Source organism: Rhineura floridana, chromosome 3, assembly GCF_030035675.1.
Source record: "Rhineura floridana isolate rRhiFlo1 chromosome 3, rRhiFlo1.hap2, whole genome shotgun sequence".
Taxonomy (NCBI): Eukaryota; Metazoa; Chordata; class Lepidosauria; order Squamata; family Rhineuridae; genus Rhineura; species Rhineura floridana.
In genome coordinates, this window is record NC_084482.1 from 59,675,790 (window position 1) to 59,699,311 (window position 23,522).

The 23,522-nt window shown below is 43.4% G+C and overlaps 1 protein-coding gene across 5 annotated transcripts in view; it reads left to right on the plus strand.

Moving 5' to 3' along the window:
- Nucleotides 1–11,477, plus strand: part of OTOP2 (otopetrin 2) — a 68,369-nt gene extending 56,892 nt beyond the window's left edge. For 4 of the 5 annotated variants that reach the window (XM_061616105.1, XM_061616109.1, XM_061616107.1 and 1 more), the window contains exons 3-8: nt 184–610; nt 1,434–1,570; nt 3,792–3,850; nt 5,481–5,599; nt 6,625–7,514; nt 9,002–11,477. In XM_061616105.1, coding sequence (XP_061472089.1) covers nt 211–610; nt 1,434–1,570; nt 3,792–3,850; nt 5,481–5,599; nt 6,625–7,514; nt 9,002–9,172 — 1,776 coding nt within the window. In that variant the 5' untranslated portion in view covers nt 184–210 and the 3' untranslated portion in view covers nt 9,173–11,477. The remainder of the gene's footprint in view (nt 1–183; nt 611–1,433; nt 1,571–3,791; nt 3,851–5,480; nt 5,600–6,624; nt 7,515–9,001) is intronic. The other variant, XM_061616106.1, reaches the window with a different exon arrangement.
- The last annotated feature ends 12,045 nt before the right edge of the window (nt 11,478–23,522 follow it).

The following is a 23,522-nucleotide window of genomic DNA, read 5'->3' on the forward strand; positions in this document are numbered from 1 at the left end:
CACCATGGCCAAGTCAAAATGCAAAATTGTACCAACTTTGCCAATCTTCTTGTTCCTTTTTTTGTGCATCTGTCTCTTTTTTCTAATCATGCCATAATTTTCAACCTTCCCTGTTCGGATGAGACCTGGATCACTGACATAGAATTATACATTTTGTCTCTTCCTCCCCCCCCCCCATGCCAGCAGCAACACATCAGTGCCAGTTAAATCATGACCGAAGTGTCAATGTGGCAAGACTGCGAGATCAGACGTGCAGATTCGATTATGGGCTCTGTCCACAAGGATGATAGGGGCAGCTTTGGACCTGATCAGTTATCTCCCGTTGCCCCCCACAAACTCCCATCAGCTCACAGCCCCAAAGAAATCTGGAAGAAAGGAGGGCGTATCTTCTCTGTCCTACTAGCTGTCAATTTGGTGCTCCTGGCCTGCACCCTGGTCAGTGGTGGGGCTTTCCACAATGTAGATTTGCACGACTATGATGTCTTTTTCATGCTTACTGTTGTGATGCTGTTTGCCATTGCCTGGATGCTCTTCTACATCTTCAGAACCTCCAAACTCGAGGATGCCATTCCCTGCAAGGACAACCATGCGGGACCCATCTGGCTAAGAGGTAAGTAGTGGCTGTATGTTGGGCGGGAGGGGCAAAACAGAACATGAGCAAGTGGGTGTTATTCATGTGGGATAAACCTGTGAAGGGAATGCCGCATTTGTAAGAACATAAGAGGAGCCTGCAGGATCAGGTCAATGGCTAGTCTAGTCCAGCGTTCTGTTCTCACAGTGGCTAACCACGGTCCTGCTGTATTTGTGAAATATCCCAACTGCACTCTCAGTTCTGCAATATTTACTGCTGTGGTGAGAGCTGTGAGGAAGCATGTCCTTCAATGTCAGAGAATTCTATAAAACGTGAAGTAAAATTTGGTGTGGCCACAGCTGATGCCAACACTGGGGGGCACATAGCCTAGCTTCATGAGTGTTCAGAGGGCCTACCAAGCTAAGCCTTGGATCCAGTGCTTCAGAGAGCTTTAGGGAGGGTGAATCACAGTAGTAAGCAAGTGGCACTCTCTTGCTGGGGAGCGTCAGGTGTCTTGTCTGGTCAAATAGGAAATGGTGCCATGCCAGAGGGCCCAACAGAAATCTGGAGCCAGTCCTGAGTATCCCTGTATGATCAAGGACTTGGAAGAGTTGGAGCTTCATTTGCAGAAAAGGATTTTCAATCCTGATACTGAATTTGGGCTGCAGATTTGCATGAGCCAATATAGTGAGAATGATGTGTTCTGTTTTATGTGAGCAAAAATTGTCAAATAGAGCTCCAGTTTCAGCAAATTGGTATGAAGGATTCATGGCTGTTGGTAAAAGGCAAAACAGAAAAGACCTATAGAAGACTAGAAATGTAAGGTGAATGGAATTGTGATTGCATTTACTTTCCAAAACAGGAGGCTTGGTCTTGTTTGCAGTCCTCACACTGGTAATGGATGTATTTAAGACAGGATATTACTCCAGCTTCTACAAGTGCCTGTCAGTCATCAAAATCATGTATCCAATTGTGCAGGCTGTGTTTGTGATCGTCCAGGTGAGTTTGAATGTTCCTTTTGTTCTAGGTGCATAGGAAATGGTCTATGGCAGAGGAAGCAAACATGGTGTCCTCCAGATGTGATTGGACTCTGATCCCCATCAGCCTCAGCCAGCATGGCTAATGGTTAGGGTTGATGGGAGTTATAGTCCAAAAATATTAGAGAGCACCATGATGCCTACCCTTGGTCTGTGAGTAATTGGTGGTAGACGGGGAGTTTAGATCTCGCTGTGGCTGCTTTACTGAACCTAGCACATGCACCAACCTTTATTTAGCTGAACAGAGGAAGGAAAACAAATGAATGCTGGGCAAGTTCTTTGCTTTTGTGGGCTGTGTTTGTGTTTATTGAAGTCTGCTCTGGGTCAGAAGGGCCTTGTCTGCTAAAAGGAGACCTGATCAATTTCTGCCACCGCTTCCTTTTTGTGTGACCGCCACAGCTGCCTACCTGATATGCTTGGGGAACCTCTAGTCTGTCATTTTGGACTGCATTCAGACCTAGTAAGTTTCACAGTCTTGCAGAAAGCATTCTAATGAGTGCAGGACAGTTTGTCACTGATTCGTTCCAGGACACCTCCAGACTGGTGGTTGTTTTGGCAAGCGTATTCTGCGACATGCCATTGATGTGCAAACTCTGCATTAGTAGTGGATTTATATTGGAGTACCCACACATCATTCTGCTTTAGTGGTTCTAAATGCTGCCCCTACTAGTGCCTACTACATTATTGTCATCTGGAAAGGCATTTTTGTGCTATACCACAACAAAAGCAGAGCAAAACAAAAACTGGTATAAAAAGTTGCAGTATTTCAGCAGGAAGTTAGAGAGCATACACTGACTGGAAATCAAGCAGTATGTCTGTCCCAAAACCTTTATAGGTGCAAAATGAAGGAAATGGACTGCCTTCAAGTCGATTTTGACTTATGGCGACCCTATGAATAGGGTTTTCATGAGGCTGAGAGGCAGTGACTGGCACAAGGTCATCCAGTGAGCTTCATGGCTATGTGGGGATTCGAACCCTGGTCTCCCAGGTCCAACACCTTAACCACTACACCACACTGGCTCTTTTGCCTCAGTACTGTCAGGAACACAAATAATAATGAAATCACCACAAAAAGGGTGTCTGGAAGGGCTTAGCATTGCCTACAGACCAATTGGTTCAATTAGCCAAGATAGTGATTCTTACTTTTCCTGTTGTCCCCTCCTTTTCCTAGTTGGTGTGGATAGCTTTCAAGCATTCACTGCAGGTAGGAAAAACTGATTTCTGCAAGAAACTGTAGAATGGGGCAATATCACAAAATAAAAGCTAGTACAAAAGTAGGCTCAGTTTCATGATCCTATAGCTCAAACAACATTGGTTGCTTGTATTTATTACAGAGCATAAAAAAAGTCAAAATGATTCTCATCTCTGTTAGGTCCTGCTCTATAATTATGGTTTGAATCCACAGGTACTGTTCTGAGAGTGGAAAACACTTTGGCCTGCCTTGTGCAAGCCGAGTTTGTTTTGCTAGTTCTCCCTACCTGCTGCAACCCATTACACCACCCCAAACAGCTGCACCTGAGGGTTGGGGGAAGCCTCCAGACCAGAGTGGCTCAGGATGCGATGCAGGGATCTGTGGCGGGGGTGGGGCTATGGGGAAACTATTAAATGACGGACCCCACCTTTCACAAGCCTAAGTGCTTTCTATGCTTGTGTGATGGCACTTCTGGATCCAAACCCATGTTTTCATTTCTCATCTCAAACACCCAAGTTTCTCATAAACCTTTTTAAAAAATAAAAAGCATTAGAAGGAGAAAAATAAAATACTTCAGTAAACACAGAATGATTTTTTTTCTATATTAGCTATGTCCCCACCTCAACTTTTATATAGTTTTAACCTGTCCTCAGCACCAGCATCAGAGGTTGGCATCATTGGGCATCTGCCAAGGCCCACACCTCTCCAGGGGAACCCACTGTAGACTCTCAGCACCTCCTTGCTGTTACTTCCTGTTCACCTGCTCTCCCTGAGCAGTGACAAGACAGAGAAAACAGGTTGCTAGATGAGATTACCTCAACAGAAGCTGCTAAATGAGATGAAGGGAATACATTAATGTGACTTCAATGTTCTTTTTTTAGCTTTAATTTTTCTTTTTTCCCATTTATGCCCTGTACTTCATGCAGAGTGCCAGACTAGACCTACTACTTTTAAATCTTGTTTTAAATATATATACTTTTTTTCATCCTAGACTTGTTTTCTCTGGATGACTGCCAAAGACTGTGTTCACAAGCATCTGGATCTTACCAGGTGAGTGAATATCAATCAAGTTCACCTAGCCGAGACATATTCCATGATGTTTTATCGTTTTGTTGAACTACAGACTGAACAGAGACCAGGGCCAGATCCCAACTAACCATGACATTGGTGGGAATAATGAAAAGCAAGTGGGGATCTGCACCAAAATGCATTATCCTGTTCAGCCCTATAGTGCTCTTTAAAATATATTTTGCTACCTGAAGCAGAACAGCAAATGCTGCCATTCCCCCTCAGGTCAAGGCGTATAGTTCGGAAGGCCATCCAAGTTATTTTGGCACCTAAAGCAGAAAAATTCTGCAAGTATTTCTCCCCCCCCCCGCCATCCCTGGTAGTATGTATACAAAAATAATAAGTGACAGCTTGCTGTCCTCTCATGATAACACCCAAAATGAGCTTCCTGAAGCAGCTGCCTCACTCTTGTCTAATGGTAGGGCTGGCCATTCGCTTTGGGGATTGCAGTGGACACATTTTTTCTCTCCCACCCTCTCTTGAAACTTCCCCCCACTGTGCTTTATAGCGCTATAGGGCTCACAATGTGCACTCTCTGCCAGCCCTGAACTAGAAGGCTTTCTTGTTATTATTGGGGGCTGGGGGGTACAATACAGCATGGAGAGTAGGGATAGGAGGATCCCTCCCCAAATTGCTGCTTTGCCCAATTTGAAAGCCATTCCTCTCCTCACGCACCCCAAAAGGCAATTTTGGGAATGGTTGGGGAGGTGAGGTGAAACAATTTGGCTCCTTTTTGAGGGCAGGGTAAAAAGGCTATTAGGAATATTTACTGTGGTGGGGACACATGTGGCTCTGGCTGCCATTTCCCCCAGAGCTCTACTCTGGCTACCATCCCAACCAATGGTATTTTTTTTAAGCAAAAAGACTTTATGCCACCGCCAAAGTAAACGTCTGTGGATTCACCCTTCCCTGAAAATTGTCAGAATCATACACACACACACTTGCCACCAGTGGTTGGAGTGGCAAAATGAGGGAGGGCATTTCAAATTTTGGATGTTTGGGTTTTTTTTTAACATTGAGTTTGAGGGGGAGTTAAGTAAATCTCAAAAGCTAGCTCATCGCTTTCTGATTTTTTGGCTTGGCCCTTATAAATGCTTTGGATTACTGTTCCTTTTTTGACTTCTCAATGAAGTTAAACTAAATCATCCCAAGAATGAATTTTTTCATCACCAAAGTTTTATAGACTATTTGGATTCAGTTCTAGAAAAGAAGGAATACCAGATATGCCTGATTTTACAAGTTAGCCCTTCTTCCAAACCATCAACTCATATGCTCAAGGATTAGAGCTGGCATCTTTTACCATGCCTTCATTTCGTAGATCTCTTCCCTCCACCCACACATTCTGCCTGTTCCTGGTTTTTGAAAAAAATATATGTTGGTCTTTATTCAGCTGCCCGATGGAAATAATAAATGACATCAACTACTTAGAATTTTTATACTGAGCTTTTCTTGAGTGCTCAAAGTTCTTTACATTTTTATCATGGTAATCTTGATAGCAACTCCTATAGGATTGGCTGGTACTTTTGTTTTGCGATCCCAGAAAGTGGTTTGCAATCCTGTAATGAACAGAGCTGGTCCTCAATTCTATGGCTTCCCCTTTCTCTCCCTATAGATGTGGCTTGATGGTCACCTTGACCACTAACCTAGCGGTGTGGATGTCAGCCGTAACAGATGAGTCAGTACATAAGGCCGAATCAAAGAACCCAGATACAAACAGTTCACACACAAGGGGTAAGTGGCTCAGGAAAGGTGACCAGCTTAGAAGCATATTACTTTAAACTCACAAAGCACTCTCACACACTACACTGAACACAGGTACAGACTGTCTCTACGCATGTACGAGTCTCTGTGTGAAAGAGTATATACTTGTTGATTTCCACAGTTCAACTGTTGTGTACACATATTGTACACTTGTTGAATGCATCGAATGAACACTGCTACAGTGTAGTGAAGAGCCCCACAGTACAGCAGTCTCATAGAGGACCATTTTATTTACATTTTATTTTATTTTATTGCTTACATTGAAGAGCAATTTACCAAAAAATTGACTTCAGTAGAAACTCCCATGGTTGAAATTAGGGTTGAAAGCAGCCCCATATCCTTCCTATCTCCTGACGATTCTAAGGCCAGAAGTCAATTGTGTGGGTTTTTTCCTTGCTTGGTGAGGGGCTGCCTTGATCATTGCCCCTTTTCCCCACAACCTAACAGAGTGTTCCTGGGAAGAGATCAGGAATAGACCTTAGCCTCCTCTCCTGCCCTGTTCCTCTTACCATGGGAAGGAATGAAAGACTGATAAGGAGAATACACTGTTTGAACAAGAGATCTCTCCTGCCCCCAAGAGAGTAAACTATTTTTAAAAGGGGAATCTCCCATTCAGTCTCTCATTTGCCCCTGTAAGGAGGGGTTGAGAGACGGAATGCATGAGTTTATGTGAGCCTAAGGACCACTCTCAGTCTCTTCCTCAGGATAATAACATCCAGAGAGGCCCTAAATAATCACATTCTTAATCTAACCAGCGTCACAGGGTTGTGAGAAAAACTGGGAGGATGAGAACTGTGTATGTCACCCTGACCGCCTTGGACAAAAGGCAGTATGTATAACAAATGCTTGTAGAGCCTTGAAAGGACTTAAAGGATCCTGGAGATTGTTCTGGAGTGGGAGCGCTTGTTTCAATTCCTTTCAGACAAATTTTATAGATGTTAAAGAACAAAAACTTTTCAATGATCCCTAACATGTTTGCCTTCTCTCTGTTGCAGCTGGGATAAGGGCGGGCGGCTCATCAAACACCTGTTCCTGCAACACCAACCTCTGCAAAATCTTCCAGAATGGCTACTTTTGGTTGTATCCCTTCAATATTGAGTACAGTCTCTTTGCTTCCGCCATGGTCTATGTCATGTGGAAGAATGTTGGCCGTCTCATAGACCACCATGACAATCATATCCACCACCTGAAGTTCAAGGTTTTCAAAAGGACTTATTTTTTGGGCACCGTTGTAGGGTTCTTGCTACTGGTGACAGGCATAGCAGTCCAGATTGTGTACGAGATTCAGGTAAATTCAAAAAATGACTCTAAAAGGACAAATCAGGTACTCACTATGTATTACACCTTCAACATCATTTGCCTGAGCCTGATGTCCCTCGTCTCCATTGGAGGCTCCATCGTTTATAGATTTGACAAGAGAGACATGGACCATCACAAAAACCCAACTAGAACTTTGGATGTAGCATTATTGATGGGTGCAGCCTTAGGACAATATGCCATTTCCTATTACTCTATTGTTGCTACAGTGGCTAGTTCAGCAAGGGACACTGTAAATGCCCTCAATTTGAGCTATTCCCTGCTGATGATTGCCCAACACACTTTCCAGAACATTTTTATAATTGAGGGCCTCCACCGGCAGCCCCCAGAAGAGGAAGACAAAATTGACCCACAGCAGAAGGATATCTATGGGCTCACTTTTGTCAATCTGAATGCAGTATCACTTCGTGTCCCTGAGAGTGGAACTGCTCTACCACCCACTATGCTGCCAGGACTAGCAATTCAGGCTTCTGAAGTAACGCAGTCCGTTAAGGCCTCCAAGAAAGTGAACTGGAGGAGGCGGTTCTTAAAGGAGATCTCTGTATTCCTGCTCCTGGGCAATGTAATTGTAAGTAAGGCAGTATTCTCTGTGGGTCTAATTGTTTGGATCAATTTTCTTCCTTTTTTTAAATACATAATAGCAAACAATGCCAGGAACTCCTGTTCTGAACAAAATGTACATGTACAACTTGATTCTTTCTTTTTAGATGCAGAACTAATTTCAGTCATGTTAACTGAACCAAAATATGTTCATACTTGACAAAGGATGTAATCTCTGGAAGCACTTCCAGACTGTCACTATTTTTGGGTGCGAGTCACTCCCATCTCGCCAAATTCAGGCTGCTAAATTAAACCTGATCTGGAGCTCTTGAGAAACAAAACAGCTTACTCAAAAGATCTGATTTTTTCTGATGAGGAAAGAGGTAGGAGAATGTACCAAAAATCAGGGGATAACACTTGCTGTGATGCAGCTCTCCCCATAAACAGATCAGAATGAATGCTCATTAAACAGGTCATTTGGAAGTGATCACAATGGCAGGGAGAAACTAAACCTGAGTTCCAGCAAGTCCTGATTTGCATGCAGGTTGCAACACCCTGAAATAGTTTGAGTTCAGAATGGGGACCAGTTTTATTCTTTCACTTTATTTTGTGGGAAAGGCATTGTGAACCTTTTGGAAAATGTCTAAAAACTAAAATAAATAAAACAAGATGATCAGCCACCAAAGGTCGGAGTTTGCCCATACAGATTCAAATGAAGCTGGGTTGGAGCATCTACAGGCTTCAAATTCAAATGGTTCAAACATGCCAGTTTGAGTGGATATGCTTTTAGAGATTGTTAGGCAAGGCAATCTAGATTTCTTCATGTAGGTGTCCAGGTTTTGCAATCAAAGAAACCAGTTTCTGTGGTTAGAATAAGTTTTGCAAACCTCAAACATTTCTATAGCATTAATTACTTCATTTTTTGAATTTAATCCAGTGGCAAGACTTGTAATTTTACATGATCTGGACTTTTTCTAAAGGGACTGGTAGTTCAACAGTACAAGGGACAATCTGTTATCTGAGTTATAAACCAGGAAGTGCATAACCATGCAGCACACCTGGAGTTTACTGGGGTTTACAGGAGCTGAGTTGCCTGGGTGGGTGGGGGCATGGGCTGATCATCCCACAAGGCAGCAAGGTTTTATGGAGTAGGTCCATTGGCCACAGTCTACTACACAGTTATGCAATCAATGAAACTCCATTAGACTAAACAGTGCATTGGGTCATGGTCACTGCATTCACGTTCTCTGACATTTGCACACAGGCATAATACCTATGAATACTTATATAATTAGTGCCATGCCAGGCCCCTAAGATCCATAATCACAGCCATCCAGATTTCTAAACAAATGGAATGTTATGAGACTTCATGCTATCCTGTTTTAAGCAGCTTGCCCACTTTATCCTTTTCCTTTCTCTCTGACACTCTCTGCACCCACAACCATGTCCCTCTGGCGTCTCATCATTTCACATGCATCACTTCCTAATGTTTTGTTTTTGTCTTTTCCCAAACAGCTCTGGATCATGCCAGCATTTGGAGCCCGGCCACAGTTTGACAACAAAACAGAGCTTAACTTCTATGGCTATCCCATGTGGGCTGCCATTGTGGACATCTGCTTGCCGTTTGGCATCTTCTACAGAATGCATGCAGTGGCCAGCCTGCTAGAAGTCTACATCATGTCTTAACTGGAAAGTGAAGAATTTCTAATAAGAACCCATATTTCTCAAACCTCTCAGGACAGAAAGCCCATACAGATGTACTGGGGAAAGAGACTGAGCATTACTTTGATGTCAGACCCTAGTAATTAGTGGGCATTACTCAACAGTACTGGCAACAGCCCAAATATACCCTAGGTATTTTGTTTGTTTGTTTTCCTGTTTGTTATTTGGTTTTTGTTCTATTTAAGCGGCTCTTTTCTTTATCCTACTTAGGCATGTTCATCTTTGATTCTTTTTTTTCCTACCAGGAAATGGTGACATGAACCCAGTATAGGGCCAGACTGGTCACTGTAAGGACTGTTTGACTTTAGTAGACTAGTCTAGGGAAGCTCAGTTTGAGAGAATTCAGTAAATGTTGGAGACAGTTAAAGTAAATACCTCACTGTAGTTTGGATGACTTCATAGGTTCCTGTATCCAAGGCTCCTGCTCTTCCCCCTCCACCACGCCTTTACTTCATGGAAACTGAGATCCAACAATTCATAAAGGCCTCAGGAGTATGACCCTGTTGGAGCTCACACAATAAGTATGAGCTTGAAGTCTCACTTGCTGTCCTGAATCAGGGCCTGCCACGTGTAACAGCATTGGGTTGTGCTGTCAGAAGGATATTAAGATATGTTAATTTTTAAAGGTAGCATAATATTTTTTTAATGAGCCTATTTTTACAAAAAATATATTTATTAATTTTAATTGTGGCAATACTAATATAAGAAAAAGAGTGAAAAGTGCCTAAGGTAGACACCGTTGAACTCAATTCATTGGCAGTGCTTAAAGTGCAGGCATGCCGAAGAAGGTCAGGGTCTCTTCCGTTCATGTGAGGGCACTTGTGCCTCAGATGATGTAGGAAGTGGAGTATTGTTGCCCTTAGTCCTTCAGACTCTGCTGCAGCATCTTATTAGGTGAGGTGTCTGTAAATACATGGAAGTTCTGTGTATTGCCGCTGGATTTGATGAACTCTTCTTTCCAAAGTCTCCACCTCCACCGCCACTTTTAATCCAGCCTTCCCCAACCTAATGCCATCGAAATGTTTTGGACTACAGCTCCCATTATCCCTGAACATTGTCCATGTTGGATGGGGCTGATGGGAATTGTAGTCCGAAATACCTGAGGTGAGTCAAGTTGTGGGAAGCTGTTTGAATCCAGTGCAAAACTTTGGAAGGCTGAACCTGCAAGTGCAATTGCCCAAGCCACTCTTCCATGTTGGTCAGGATCATCATGTTTGTTACACATCCTTCACTACAACAGGGGATTGTCTATCAATGAAAAGGATAGAGATTCATTTTGGCCTTTTTTGGTCATTGTTCAATCATTTCCCCTCCCCTCTGCTTAATTTTGGATGACTGTCAACATGGAAATGGCCCAGATAGACACCCATGTACTTGTGGTTAAAATGTAGCCCATCCAAATCTATTGCGTGGTTTGATTATCTTCTCTGGTGGACGCTATGACTGCAAAATTAAGGCAGAGAATAGAGTTTGTAGATTCAGATTTTCTAGCTAATCTGCCAGACTTCTGTTTCCTGTTCTAATTTCTATTACAGATCCCAAGGGTCTATTTCTGGTGATGAACTTAGCAGAATCTAGATCTGCTTTCCCCAACCTTGTGCCCTCCAGATGTTTTGGATTACAACTCCCATCACCCTGACTATTGGCCATGCTGGCAAGGGCCGACTGGAGTTGAAGAGCAAAACATCTGGAGGGCACCAGGTTGGGGAATGCTGACCTAGATAGCTCTGCCAGGTTCAGAGGCTTCACTGATCCAATACATTCTGCAAACACAAAACAGGATGATAGCACTATGTCGTCTGTGTGCATCATATCTATCTGCACACTGCTGTCTTGGTGGAGCCTCCTGAACCTTGGATGCTGGGTTCCTGCAGGGTCCTAGTATATCTCAGCATTGTTCTAACATGGCCCATTCCCACCATTTTAACACCTTTTTTCCCAGGCCAAAATTAGGCAGCAGCTCTAGCAGAGTGAACTCATATTTAAAACTTTGGAAGAGTCCTGTGCTTAATTCTCTGTTACACAATGCTCTAAAATCATAGGAAGGATTGGCTGAAACTCTACAGCCTATGCTATGTTATGTTTTATAGGAGCTTGGAAGTGAAAGTATATGATCACAATTGTCACTCACCTACCTACACTGCCAGAATTTTTTTCTTCTTATATAATTGTATTAACAATGGAAAGCAACGTTGCAGTTTAAAAAATGGGGGGAGGGGGAGATGTTTGAAAATCTCAAATAAATTAAAATCATGTGTTTGAGCCTGAAGACCTTCTCTTCTTTTGAAATTCATAGCTGCCTGTTTTACATAACTTAATTCCACTGGATTTACTGACTAGCACAATTCTGAACATCTAGAGCAAAATCAGCTGGAGATTAAAAGGTTATTGTTATTGTAGTATACAAGCATTTACTAGAGCCGCCCTGGAGGGCACCAGGTTGGGAAAGTCTAGAGTAGTGTGTTGGGTTTAGAAGTGTAAAACGCAGGGTGAAGACAAATTTAGTATGCTGTGGTGTCCCCTACAGGGTTCCAACTTGTCCCCCATGCGATTTAACATCTATATGAAGCCACTGGGAGCCATCATCAGAAGATTTGGAGTGAGGTGTCATCAATATGCAGATGACACCCACCTCTGTGTCTTTGTTCCATCCGAATCGGGACAGGAGAGGCTTGTTGAGCTCCTAGACCAGGGCTTGGAGGCTGTCGTGGGTTGTGTGTGAGCCAATAAATTGATGCTGAATCTGGAGAAGACGGAGGTGTTATGTGTTCTGAGTTCTCAAGACCGGGAGGTGGGGAGATGGCCTATTCTGAGTGGGACTGCACTCCCCTGGAAGGAGCATTTCCATAGCTTGTAAGTACTCCTGGAGGCAGCACTATCAGTGGAGGCTCAGGTGGCTGGCTGGGAATGCCTATTTTGAAATCAGGCTGATTTGCTAGCTACAGTCCATAACTTGGTTGCTGTATTTTCTACTCTGGTAACTTCCATACTGGATTATTGCAGCGTGCCTTATGCAGGGCTGCCCTTGAAGACTACTTAGAAACTTCAATTGGTCTAAAATGCAGAATCCAGATTACTATTATCTCCTCTCCTCTTTGCAATTGCTATATAAGTGCTAGCAGACAATTAGGGAAGACCCAAATATTGGTAGTATAACAATTAATGGTATGGAACATCTCATCAGCCTCTTTCCTGGTGACATTCTTCTTCTTAGCAATCTGCAGCAGGCCGTCCCACACTAACTGCACATTTCTCTGGCTGCTAAAAAATAGTGGGGCTTGAAATTAATTACGGGAAATCTGAAATGCTATGCTTTGAACATTTTGCCCCAGATACAAATCCACCTGCAATCTGCCTTTGGGCAGTCACTCTCATCTGGAAGATTTAACAATCTTGGAATTTAAATTCCAAAGGACCTGAAGCAGTTAAATCATAGGAATTATGTCCCCCCACTTCTTGAAATTGATTAAGAGGGAGATCCATTCTTAGAAGGATCTCACCTTCTGACTTGGCAGAATTGCAGCTGCAAGGTTGACTATACTCCCTAAATGCATGTTTTTATTTCAGTCCCTTTTCATTTTCCTACCAGACAACCTCTTTAAGAGGTGACAATCTCTAATCAGGCCTGGCACTGGCCCAAGGGCTGAGGAGCTCACAGGGGCACCTCACCACTGGACCTCCTCCCATCTTCATTGCTGCAAAGTGAGCTTGCATGCACCATGGAGGCCTAATGTGCTTCTGGCTGCGGTGGCTGTGGAAACGCTTGCCGAGGAGCACTTGGAGCCTCCAGCCACTGAAGGGATGGGCAAGCAGGGAGGAAGTGGTGGTAGTGTTGCCACAACAACAAAGACAGGCAGCAAGAAGAACTAGGCAGGCCAGTGCTGGTGATGGAGAGGGGCCTACTGTGCCCAAGGGCCCAGAAACCTGGAACTGGTCCCATCTCTATTTGAAAATTACTGTGGTGGTGAGGGAAGACCTCAGATAAGTAAAGCAATCTTATATCATACAAGCAGTAGGGGTGGCTTCAGGCTGCCAAACCTACAGCTATGCTATGGTGCCTGCCAATCTGTATCAACTGCCTCAGTTATCAGAAATGATCTAGATGTCCCATAGGTTTCTATGGAATATTGGCTAGACTGTTGTACAGTACAAGCCTTGCTTCTTCTGCCTCCCTCTCCCCGTGCCCTCAAAGCCATTGACACTGCAGCGTCACTAGCGGGAGTGCGGGGGGGGTGGACCTCCGGTGCGCGCCCTCCCAGGGGCATGGACGGGGTGGTTGGCCTCGAGTGCTCATGCACGCAAGCCCAGCCACCTCGTCCATGCCCCTGGGAGGGCGCGCGCTGGAGGGGCACCCAGCCGGAGAAGGCCTGGGAACACCAGCGTGCCTTCCTCGCCCCACCGACGCTGCTCCCGGTCTCGCCCGCCCGCCCGCCTTCGAGGAGGAGTTGGAGCAGCCTTGCCGGGCAATGGGACGGGGCGGGGTGGCTCTGGGTGTCACCCCCCTCATGGTGACACCCGGGTGCGGGCTGCACCCTCCGCACCCCGGTAGTGACATCCCTGCATTGACCATCCTATTCTAAAACCAACGTTTTTGATATAGAATTGCTGGGCTTGAAGCTTTAACACCTCAACCATCCCTCTGCTTCTTTTCCTTGAGCATTCTAGATCTAAGCACCTGGACAAATATAGGCACTTTGCCGGTTGCAAGTAGAAGGACTTGTCTACGGTGCGTGACTTGTTTGCATGACTTGTTTGCCTCTTCCAACTGATCGTTATTGCAGCATTTGCATGACTTAACGGGTTAATTAGTTTCACGTAGTCCAAATCACTTCTTTTGTATGGCTGATTATGAGGACAGAGGGTGCTCACCAGTCACTGATGATTGTTGAAGGTCTGTGCAAGCCAGAAAAGGGCTTGTTTCCACAACATACAAGCTATTACTGGATATTAAATTTGGAGAAATGACCATCTGACTTGGGAAGTAGATCTTGATACTTCAGTTTTGGAAGCTAACTAGTCTGATATGTGGTCTGGTATTCACAGCAACCATTAGAGAAGGCATCCTCAGTCAAACATATTAATCATAACGTGTTGGAGGAGTTGTGGGTTATGGGGAACACTCTGTCACCTCTGGTGGGAATATCAAATGTGAGAGATTTCTGGTCTAGAGTCTTTTCCTTAATTGGGCAAATAACAAAAGTCAGTCTAGCCAGATCCAGCTTTAATACTTTCATCAGTCTTCCACAAGGGGAATACAGTCATTTGATACTACAAGGTTTTGATTATCAAATGTCTGGTTCGGTTGCAGCATACTTAGAGAGAGGTGGCAAAAAACTGGAAAGGGGCAGAACACATGTCGGTAAAAAGCTGGTATCACAGAATTTAGCAACTGAGTCTTGATGGGAAACTGACTCAAGAATGCAAAAAGGGCAAAGGAAGAAGTTTCAACAGATTGATCACTGAGATCATCCGGGGGAAGACTATTAATGGTGCCCCATAGACCACAACTCACATCCACAAGAAGTCATGTCTTCAGTGTTGTGTACCCAACTCTGTAGACCTCCCTTCCATTAGAAGTCAGACAGGCACCATCCCTGCTGAGTTTTGAGATGCCTGGTTAAAATTATTTTGTTTCAGGAGGCCTTTGTATCATGAATGCTTCTCTGCTGTTTTAACATTGCCTCATGCTTGTGTTTAAATTTTTGAGATTTTAAATTTCTGAGGTTTTCAATTTGAGGTTTCATTTATGTTTCAGATTTTGTATATTGTACATTCTTAATGTTGTAAGCCACTTTGAGACACAGATGGTAAAAGCTGGGATACAAATTTATAAAATAAACAGATAAGTTTCCAGCTGTTTGGTACCCAATTACCTGTTTTGCTCGGGGGGGGGAGGCAGAGAGGCACCCACCATTGACTCAGAATTCATTTTGAGAAGATGCTTTTCCTTCTGAATATAAGACCTCTCTGCATTGATTGTGATGTTGTATTGCAACTTCTCCTTTATATATATTTATGTTGCTGGAGACATTTGTCATTTACAGTTATGTTTGAACATTTTCAATAAAATCACTTTTTTAAAAAAAGTATAGATGTTTACAGATTTTATGACAATTCACAGGAAAACAATCTGATGGCATGCACCCTCCCACCCAATGAACAAAAGAGAGAGAAAACAACAGCTATAAGGCTGCCAGGGAGGGAATCCTGTAATGACAGTTGGAAGAAAAGGAAAAAGAGGGTGACGGAAAAGGGGTGGGGAGGGCAACAGCAGAGACTGAAAACTCTGGTTCACAATCTGGGGGAGGGTGTCCTCTTGGATGCAGCTTTGCTCCTTGGATGTTCAGATAGTTCCAGTTCAATCTTTTACAAAATGAACTAGTTCATTTCTAGTTCATCCAAATGAACTCTTGTTCACAAAAAGTTCATCCTCATCATTTTTTTCAGCATTCAGAATGTTACAAGCTCCTGTGCAGAAGTGTAGAGTTCAAAAGTAAACCTGGCACCACACAATAAAATGTCTGACAGACAGAATGTCACCAGATGAAGCTTTCCCAATCATTGTATTTCCATACATGAAAAGGTTTCCCTGTTTAATTGTGCCAAACACAAAGTGGCTAAAGGCACAAAGCATCATTTGCTTTGTCCCTGTACTTTTCACTGCAAGCTGCTCCTGTTGGAAGAGGGTGAATCTCTTCAGCAGGGAAGATACAGGAAATGCCTCACACTCCTTACCTCTGATTGCTTAGCAACAGTTTTTAAGTGACTAGGCGGCCTTAGCAACAACAGTGCTTCCATATCTTCTTAGTAAGCCTTGGAACATTGTCTCCGTGTTTTCCTTTCTTGTTTCCTTTATAGATGACCAACTGACTTTCATTTTTTTAGGTTAAGCTGTGAGTCCAGGCCTCCTGCCTAGGGGACTGGAGTGGAGGGAGATAATGAACATAAAGATGAACTAGACATTTTTCAAAGTTCTATCCCGAAATGAACTTAATTCTCTTTAATTTATCCAGCAATTATGGGAACTGCTTTCAGGTATAGTTCAGAGATTTTTAATCTAGTGTGGTGAACTTAATTCAAGTGAACTAGTTCATCCAAGCACTGATATATATCATATTGTTAAACTACCTTGTGAATTTTAATGGAAAGGCAGGTAATAATATTTGACTAAAATGACTAAACATTCAAAAACAGCCCATTGCTAAGCAATATTTATTTGTTTAAGGTATTTATATGCCACTTTGTCTGCATGAGGCCCTAGTGCAGCATTTGCCAACTTGCTGCCCTCCAGATGTTTTGATCTACAACTCCCACTACTAGCCCCAGCCAGCACAGGCAGTTGTAGTCCAAAACATCTGAAGGGCAGCAGGCTGGCAAAGGCTGTCCTAGTCTGTTCTGTGTACATTTCTAACATGCTTAACAGACTGCTCATCCCCTCTGCCCTTTGATCGATTCTAATGAAGAATATCATGATTCACCCCAAAGAGCATCCTTTTGCCATGCTAGTATTCACAGGCACACTTCAGTGGTGTTCTTTCAGAAATACTCACAAGGTCTTTTCATTTGGGCTAACATATTGCATTTTGACTTTAGCAAGTTGCAAGCTATTTAGCAATGCAGGCTGCATTTCATATCCACCTTTCAGTAAGAAGCAGCCGCCAAGGTGTATTAGCTCTTGCCTCAGTATATGGGTGAATGAGTGGGAGGGGAGCAGCACCCATTTATGCATAGGAAAAGACTCCAAAGGGCCAGCCCTGCCATTAGGCAATTTGGTGGTCCTCAGGCAGCTATTTTTGGGTTATCTTGGAATGACAACAAACAGTTGTCTAATTGCATTATTGTGGTTATACTACAGGGAGAGGTGCTTCTGAGATTTTCTGCCTCAGATGCCAAAATAACTTGGCCAGTCTAGAGTATTATGCACCTTGGGTTTTGAGGAGGGAGGTGCCATTTCTTGTTCTGCCTTAGGCCGGCCTAGGGAAAAGACTGTTGTTAAATGCAGCAGGAATGTCAGGTCCCCCATTCATCACTTGTGGCTGACCCAGGGCCTGTGCAAAAGCCAAGACCTTTCACTGTTTAATTACACAACAATGGCTCTAATCTTGCTAATAGCCAAAGATAAGAAAGCTCTCATACTTTAGCTGCTCATTAAGAATCAGAGTTAGAATACACAAGAAGAGCACAAACCTCCAGCCTTGATTTCTTTACTCTGACAGCGTGGTGTGTTTGTGGGAGTTTGTTTTACAGTTTGGCCTTTGGACAAAATGCAGCAGTCTCGGGCTCCACGGTTACAATTGCCAAGCAAATAGGTGCAAAAGCAAAGGTACTTGGGAATCTGAGATGCAGATACAAACGATTGTGCTGCATGCCACCCTAAGTAACAGCTGCCTCTTGTGGGTCTCAAAGAAGCCATTGCTTTTTGCAACCTGACAGTGTCCGTCAGGACGTTGATTAATATGCCACTCTATGGTCCTGGGAGGAAGAATGGGATATAAATGTAATAAATAAATATGTTGGAGAAAGAGGCTTGAACTAATCAGCTGCTGGGTTGAAATCATTTTGGTTGCCAATGTAGCTTATGAAACCATTATTTAAAACACTGCGACTCTAAATCAAAAACTATCTCCCATTCTACATTTGCCTAAGAATGTCATTGCTCTGGAGGGGCAGGCCTCATCTCCACTGAAGCATGAAGGGAGAGGAGCAAAGTGGGGATGTGGCCTCGGAACTACATCTGTGCATGCAACTATACGGAGATCCTCTCTGTCCTAGTGAAGCACTGAGGCACAGTGAGGGGGGAAAGTGATGGTTTAAAACAATAGGAGAGGTCTGAATAGATTGGGAGGAAGGAACACTTTTTAACAAGGAGAAATAGCAGAGAAACAGAAGCTAACACCCAAAAGCTAACACAGGTACAACAGAACCTTTCCCAACTCCCTTCTTGCTGCATTCAAACCTCTCCAGTGGTTTAAAACCACCCCTTTCCCTCTCACTGTTTCTCCATCTCTGCTTTGCTCAAATTTCTCCTGGAATTCAAAAACAACCCTTTCCCTCAGAGTGTTCCTCCATTCCTGCTTTACTCAAAACTGTCCTGTTATTCAAAGCCAAAACTTTCCTTCTCTTATTCTCCTCCATCCCTGCTTTACTTATACCTCTCCCATTGTTTAAAATGGGGTGTGCATGCAAAGGGGGGGTTGCAGAACAGGAGGGACAGGAGATATGGAAATGGGAGTGGTCTGTATGCAAGGGGGAGTTGAGGAAAGGAGGGAGGAAGAGGAAAGAAAAGGGACTGAAGGTGAAAATGGGAGAGGCAAAGGGGTTGTAAACAAAGAAGAGAGTAGGAGGCATGGGAATGGGGGTGAAGATGAAAATGGGTACAGAAGGGGCTGAAGAACAGTGGCTTCATAAAAGGGTAAGTAGTTGCATGTATGGGAGGAGGAAGATGCAGGAAGTTACCATGCAGGTGGTCTATGTACAGGGGGAGTACAGAACAGGATGGGGGAGGAGACATGGACATGGGGGTGAAGATGCAAAGTGGGGCTGCCCATTATTTTCATAATCAGGAAGGTTCATATGGAAGCAGGTGGTTCTTCAAATACCCTGGCCCCAGACTGTTTAGAGCTTAAAAGGTCCAAACCAGCATTTTGAATTGTGACCAGAACCAATCTGACAGCCAGAAGAGATGTTTAGGAATTGGCAAGATGTGATCAGCTCTTTAAGTCCCAGCTCGGTCACTGCATTCTGAACCAGTCGGATTTTTTGCACAGTCTTCAAAGGCAGACCCACATAGAACGCACACTGCAGTTGGATGCTCTCAAGACATCTTGAGTAAAGTTTGAGTAAAGACAACTGCACATTGCAGTTGGATGCTCTCAAGACATGGATAGCTGTAGTAAATTTTTCCAGGAGGGATTACGACTGCCATATAACACACTGGTGATAAATAAACCACAGATGCCATGTGGACATCTATCTCCGAGGCTGGATCTAATAGCACTCCAAGCTTCAGATCTTGCTTTTTTTTAGGATGAATACAACCTTGTCTAGACAGGCTGAATACCAGCTCCCTGGTCAGTTATCCTACCTACAAACCAGTAGTGAGCAATGCAGGTAGGGCTGTGTCGCTGAGCTGGTTCCCCAACACCACATGCCACTGCCAGTCACCAAGAGGGGGAGGGGCAAGGCAGCAAAGAGCTTGGTGTGGTGCAGGCGCAGCTACTTCTGTCAACAGCACTTCCATCTTGTCTGAATTAAATTTCTGTTTATTGACCCCTAGACAGCCTTTTACTGACTCCAGGTGCCTATTTAGAATGTCCACAGCCTCACATGGATTAAAGGAAAAGGAAAAAGAGGACAGAAAGTGTCATCTTAACCCAAAGTTTCTGGATGACTTCCGCAATTTGTTCCATGTCATGCTAAATACCAGTTCCCACAGAGAGACCAAAAGGATCCCATGGTCCCAAGGGATTGCAAGCTGCTAAGCAGTTTCAGATAATCAACAGGGACATCATCCATCAGGGTGACCACAGCAGTTTCAATTTTAAAACTGGATCAGTAAAAGGACACTGAACTGGTCCAGATTTCACAGTATCGCTTCCTGTCCTGGACCTGGATAGAACTAGTTGTCTACCAAATGTAAAATTTCTCAATGCTCCTTTATTAATTGTAAAAGAACATATAGTACCTGGACTGGTACTGGTAATGGCCTAAGAATTCCAGTTTTAAATGTGAGTTTGTAGACCAAGCAGTTTTGGAGAAAAGACACATAACCTTTGTGTCACCCCTAAAGCCTAAACAGATATTTTTTTAAATAACCGTCTGATGCTTTTCTTTTTTTAAAAAAAAATGAATCAGATTTGATTTAACATTATGAAAACTTTAGGCTGTCAATTCTACAGATTCAGGAAAAAAGCTTTCTGCAAACAGGAAGAAAAACACAGCTGAAATTGTGGTTTAAGTGACAAGATGTCATTGGGGTACTTATCTGTGGGCAGGAACAGTCTGACGTGATGCATGCTGGAGTGTCCTGGGCATATGATGTTTTATGGAACCCACGTAGATAAATATTGGTGCTTTACATAAACTTCCAGTCATCTTGCTTTTTATTTACACTTTGCCTACTGATAGATAAGATGCCAAGATACCCTGCCGCAGTCTTAGCTCTGAGTGTGCAAACAAAGCTATCAATCTGAAGGCTGCCAACAGAGGAGGAGATGATTATTTTAAAGATTGCTGATGACGCTTTTTCAGCCACTGTGCCCTAGTCATGGCGCAAACCTTTGGAAGAGAATTTCACCATTATGAAATGAATTATGTGTCTTGGCAGAAACAGGACAACATGATTCACCAACAATTTAAGCAACATGCTTGGGTTTAATCTGATTGATAGCCAAGCTTCTGGGCCGCTCACCTGAGGCACAATTAGTGATCTGCTTCTTTGTTGTATTTATACACCAGCCAGTTAGTCATATCCTCTAGATATGTTACAGGTGAGCAGTGAGGTAGTCAAATTTATTGGAAAGGGATTGCAAGAAGTTCCAAAACAATCTCTCTCTATGTGTGTGTGTGTGTGTGTGTATGACTGGACTGGACTGCCTTCAAGTCGATCTCGACTTATGGCGACCCTATGAATAGGGTGTTCATGGTAAGCAGTATTCAGAGGGGGTTTACCATTGCCTTCCTCTGAGGCTGAGAGGCAGTGACTGGCCCAAGGTCACCCAATGAGCTTCATGGCTATGTGGGGATTCGAATCCTGGTCTCCCAGGTCGTAGTCCATCACCTTAACCACTACACCACACTGGCCCTCATACATATATATATATCAAGGGGACCTGCTTGTGGGCTTCCCATGGGATCTGGTTTCCCCCTGTAAGAATAGGATCTTGAACTAAGCGGGCCTTTGGCCTGGTCCAGCGGAGCTCTTCTTATGTTCTAATCTGCAGGAAACAGCCACAAAACAGGGATAGCACTACTGGCAGGCAAAAGAAAAAAGCGGGAAAAAGAACTCCAGGTGCTGGAAATGTAGTTTAGTGTAGACTCAACACATTTTAGAAAATTTCTTCTTGAAGGGCACTGTAAATACAGAGAAAGCATAAACTGGATAAAGGATACAAAAATATAAGAAAATATAATATGTTATCATAAAAATATAATGAACAAACAAAAATTAACCAGTTTCTTTTTGTAACGTTTATTAGGAAAATTTATTACTCGGGCTTTTTGTTGGTTTGAATGGATTTTGTGTGTGTGTGTGTGTGTGTGTGTGTGAGAGAGAGAGAGAGAGAGAGAGAGAGAGAGAGAGAGAGAGAGTTTTCTCACTTTTTAGGAGCCTGTTTTTTATACAGTTTGTTATATATCAGTAAAAATATATCCATGCCATTACATTTAAAATTTTTGTAGTAACATTACAAAGAGAAACTTGTTAATTTTATTTGGTTAGTATGAGTTTACAATAATATATTTTGTATATATTGCCCCTTATCTTATTTATGTTGCCAGTATAATTACAGTGCCCTTGAAGAAGTGTTCAGCCTGCAATGAACGGCATTCCTGGTGCTTGCAGTTCTTTTCTCTGCCTTTTTTCCCTCCCTATAACCCAGTGATATGACCTGCTATGGGCTAGCAGAGGACATCATAATGCTCACAGCAGCTGCCAGGATGGTACACAAACAACAGTCGCCACAGCCAGATGAGCTGATCCAGCTGCATCATTGTGCCCAACTATTTCACATCACAGCATTGGAGTGAGGGCGACATTGTTTATTTTATTTATTTCAAGTACTCATGCACATTTAATATTCAAAATTTCTAAGCGGTGTACATAAAATGTAAAAAAACCCCATAAGAATAAGAGCAATTAAAATTCATAATAGAAACCTTAAAACGCCTGCTGAAATCAGAAAGTTTTTGTCAAGACCTGAGGTTCAGCAGGCAGAGGGGCCTGTCTAATGTCAGTCAGAAGGGAGTTCCACTGGGTTGGGCCCACAATATTCTGGTAGTTACAAAGCCATCCATCTGAACAATGGAATACAATTAGCAGACTCCCCTGAACATCTTGGCGATTGGGCCAGGATAAGGAATCAGGCAGTCCTTAAGGTGTCCTGGACCCAAGTTGTTCAGGGCCTTAGACAATATCTAATGCGCTCATTCTGTTAGTGCAAGGATTTATGTTTCTGCAAAACTCCCCCCCATTCTTCCTCCACACATGCTCCATGCCCTCCCCAAATCTGCTCCAGAGGGTTGGGAGGAAACCAGAACATATTAGGGGGGCATGAGGGGAGAGGGGGAAGTTCCAGTGTACAAGCAGAAATCCTTGTACTAACTAAACAAGTGACTTAGCACTACTTTAGATACCTTGTAAATTAATACAAGAACCTTGAAACGGTTCTGGTAAAATATGGGCAGCGAGTGCAAGTTTTTAAGGACTGGTATTATGCTCTGGCAGTAGTCTGTCCCTATCAATAGTCTAGCCACAGCATTATGTGGGCAAAAAAGGTAATGGCTTGTGTGGTATCCTGAAGACTTTTGGGCCATCACAGAACCAATGATGGGTTTGTTCACACATTACATAGAACACAGGTACAAACTGTCTCTGCACATGTACAAGTGCTGAAACAAGGTCTGTTCCCACATCAGCCAGACCATGTGTTGAGATAAGTCAAGGATGGGGAACATGGAGACCTCCAGCTGTTTTTGGACTCCAACTTTCATCTTTCCCAGTCAGCAAGATGATGGACTGCCTTCAAGTAGATTCCGACTATGGCAACCCTATGAATAGGGTTTTCATGGTAAGCGGTATTCAGAGTGGTATATAAATTGTCCAAATGATTATAACAACAGCAACATTGGCCTGACTCAGGTGTAGCAGATCATAACATTTTTTTTAGTCAATCCAGTTAGCCAAGAACAGGCCCGTTTCTAGGTCCCTGGATTCCTCTCAAATTGCAGCCTCTGCAGCGTTAGTCATCGAGCTTTGTGGTTTTGCACTCAGCACATCCTGTGCTGCAGACGAAAACTGTTGACATGAGCCGACCAGGCAGGTGCATAAGAGGGCAGTTGATTCCTATTGGCTGGACTCTCCAGGGCTAATGAACCTCTCAGCCTGGTAATTAATATGATGACAAGACTATCCCCAAAGTAAACAGGGGGGGGGAATCAATGCAAACCACACTTTTTATTGGCAGCTCTGCTTGCCTGTGATTACTTCTCAGTCTTTCTGAGAAGAAAAGACTTCTCAGTCCTTAAGGAGGCATGTGTTTGGTTTTTTTAATTACATGTTTGTAGTTGTGTTTCCCTGGAAGATGTAGGACAGCCA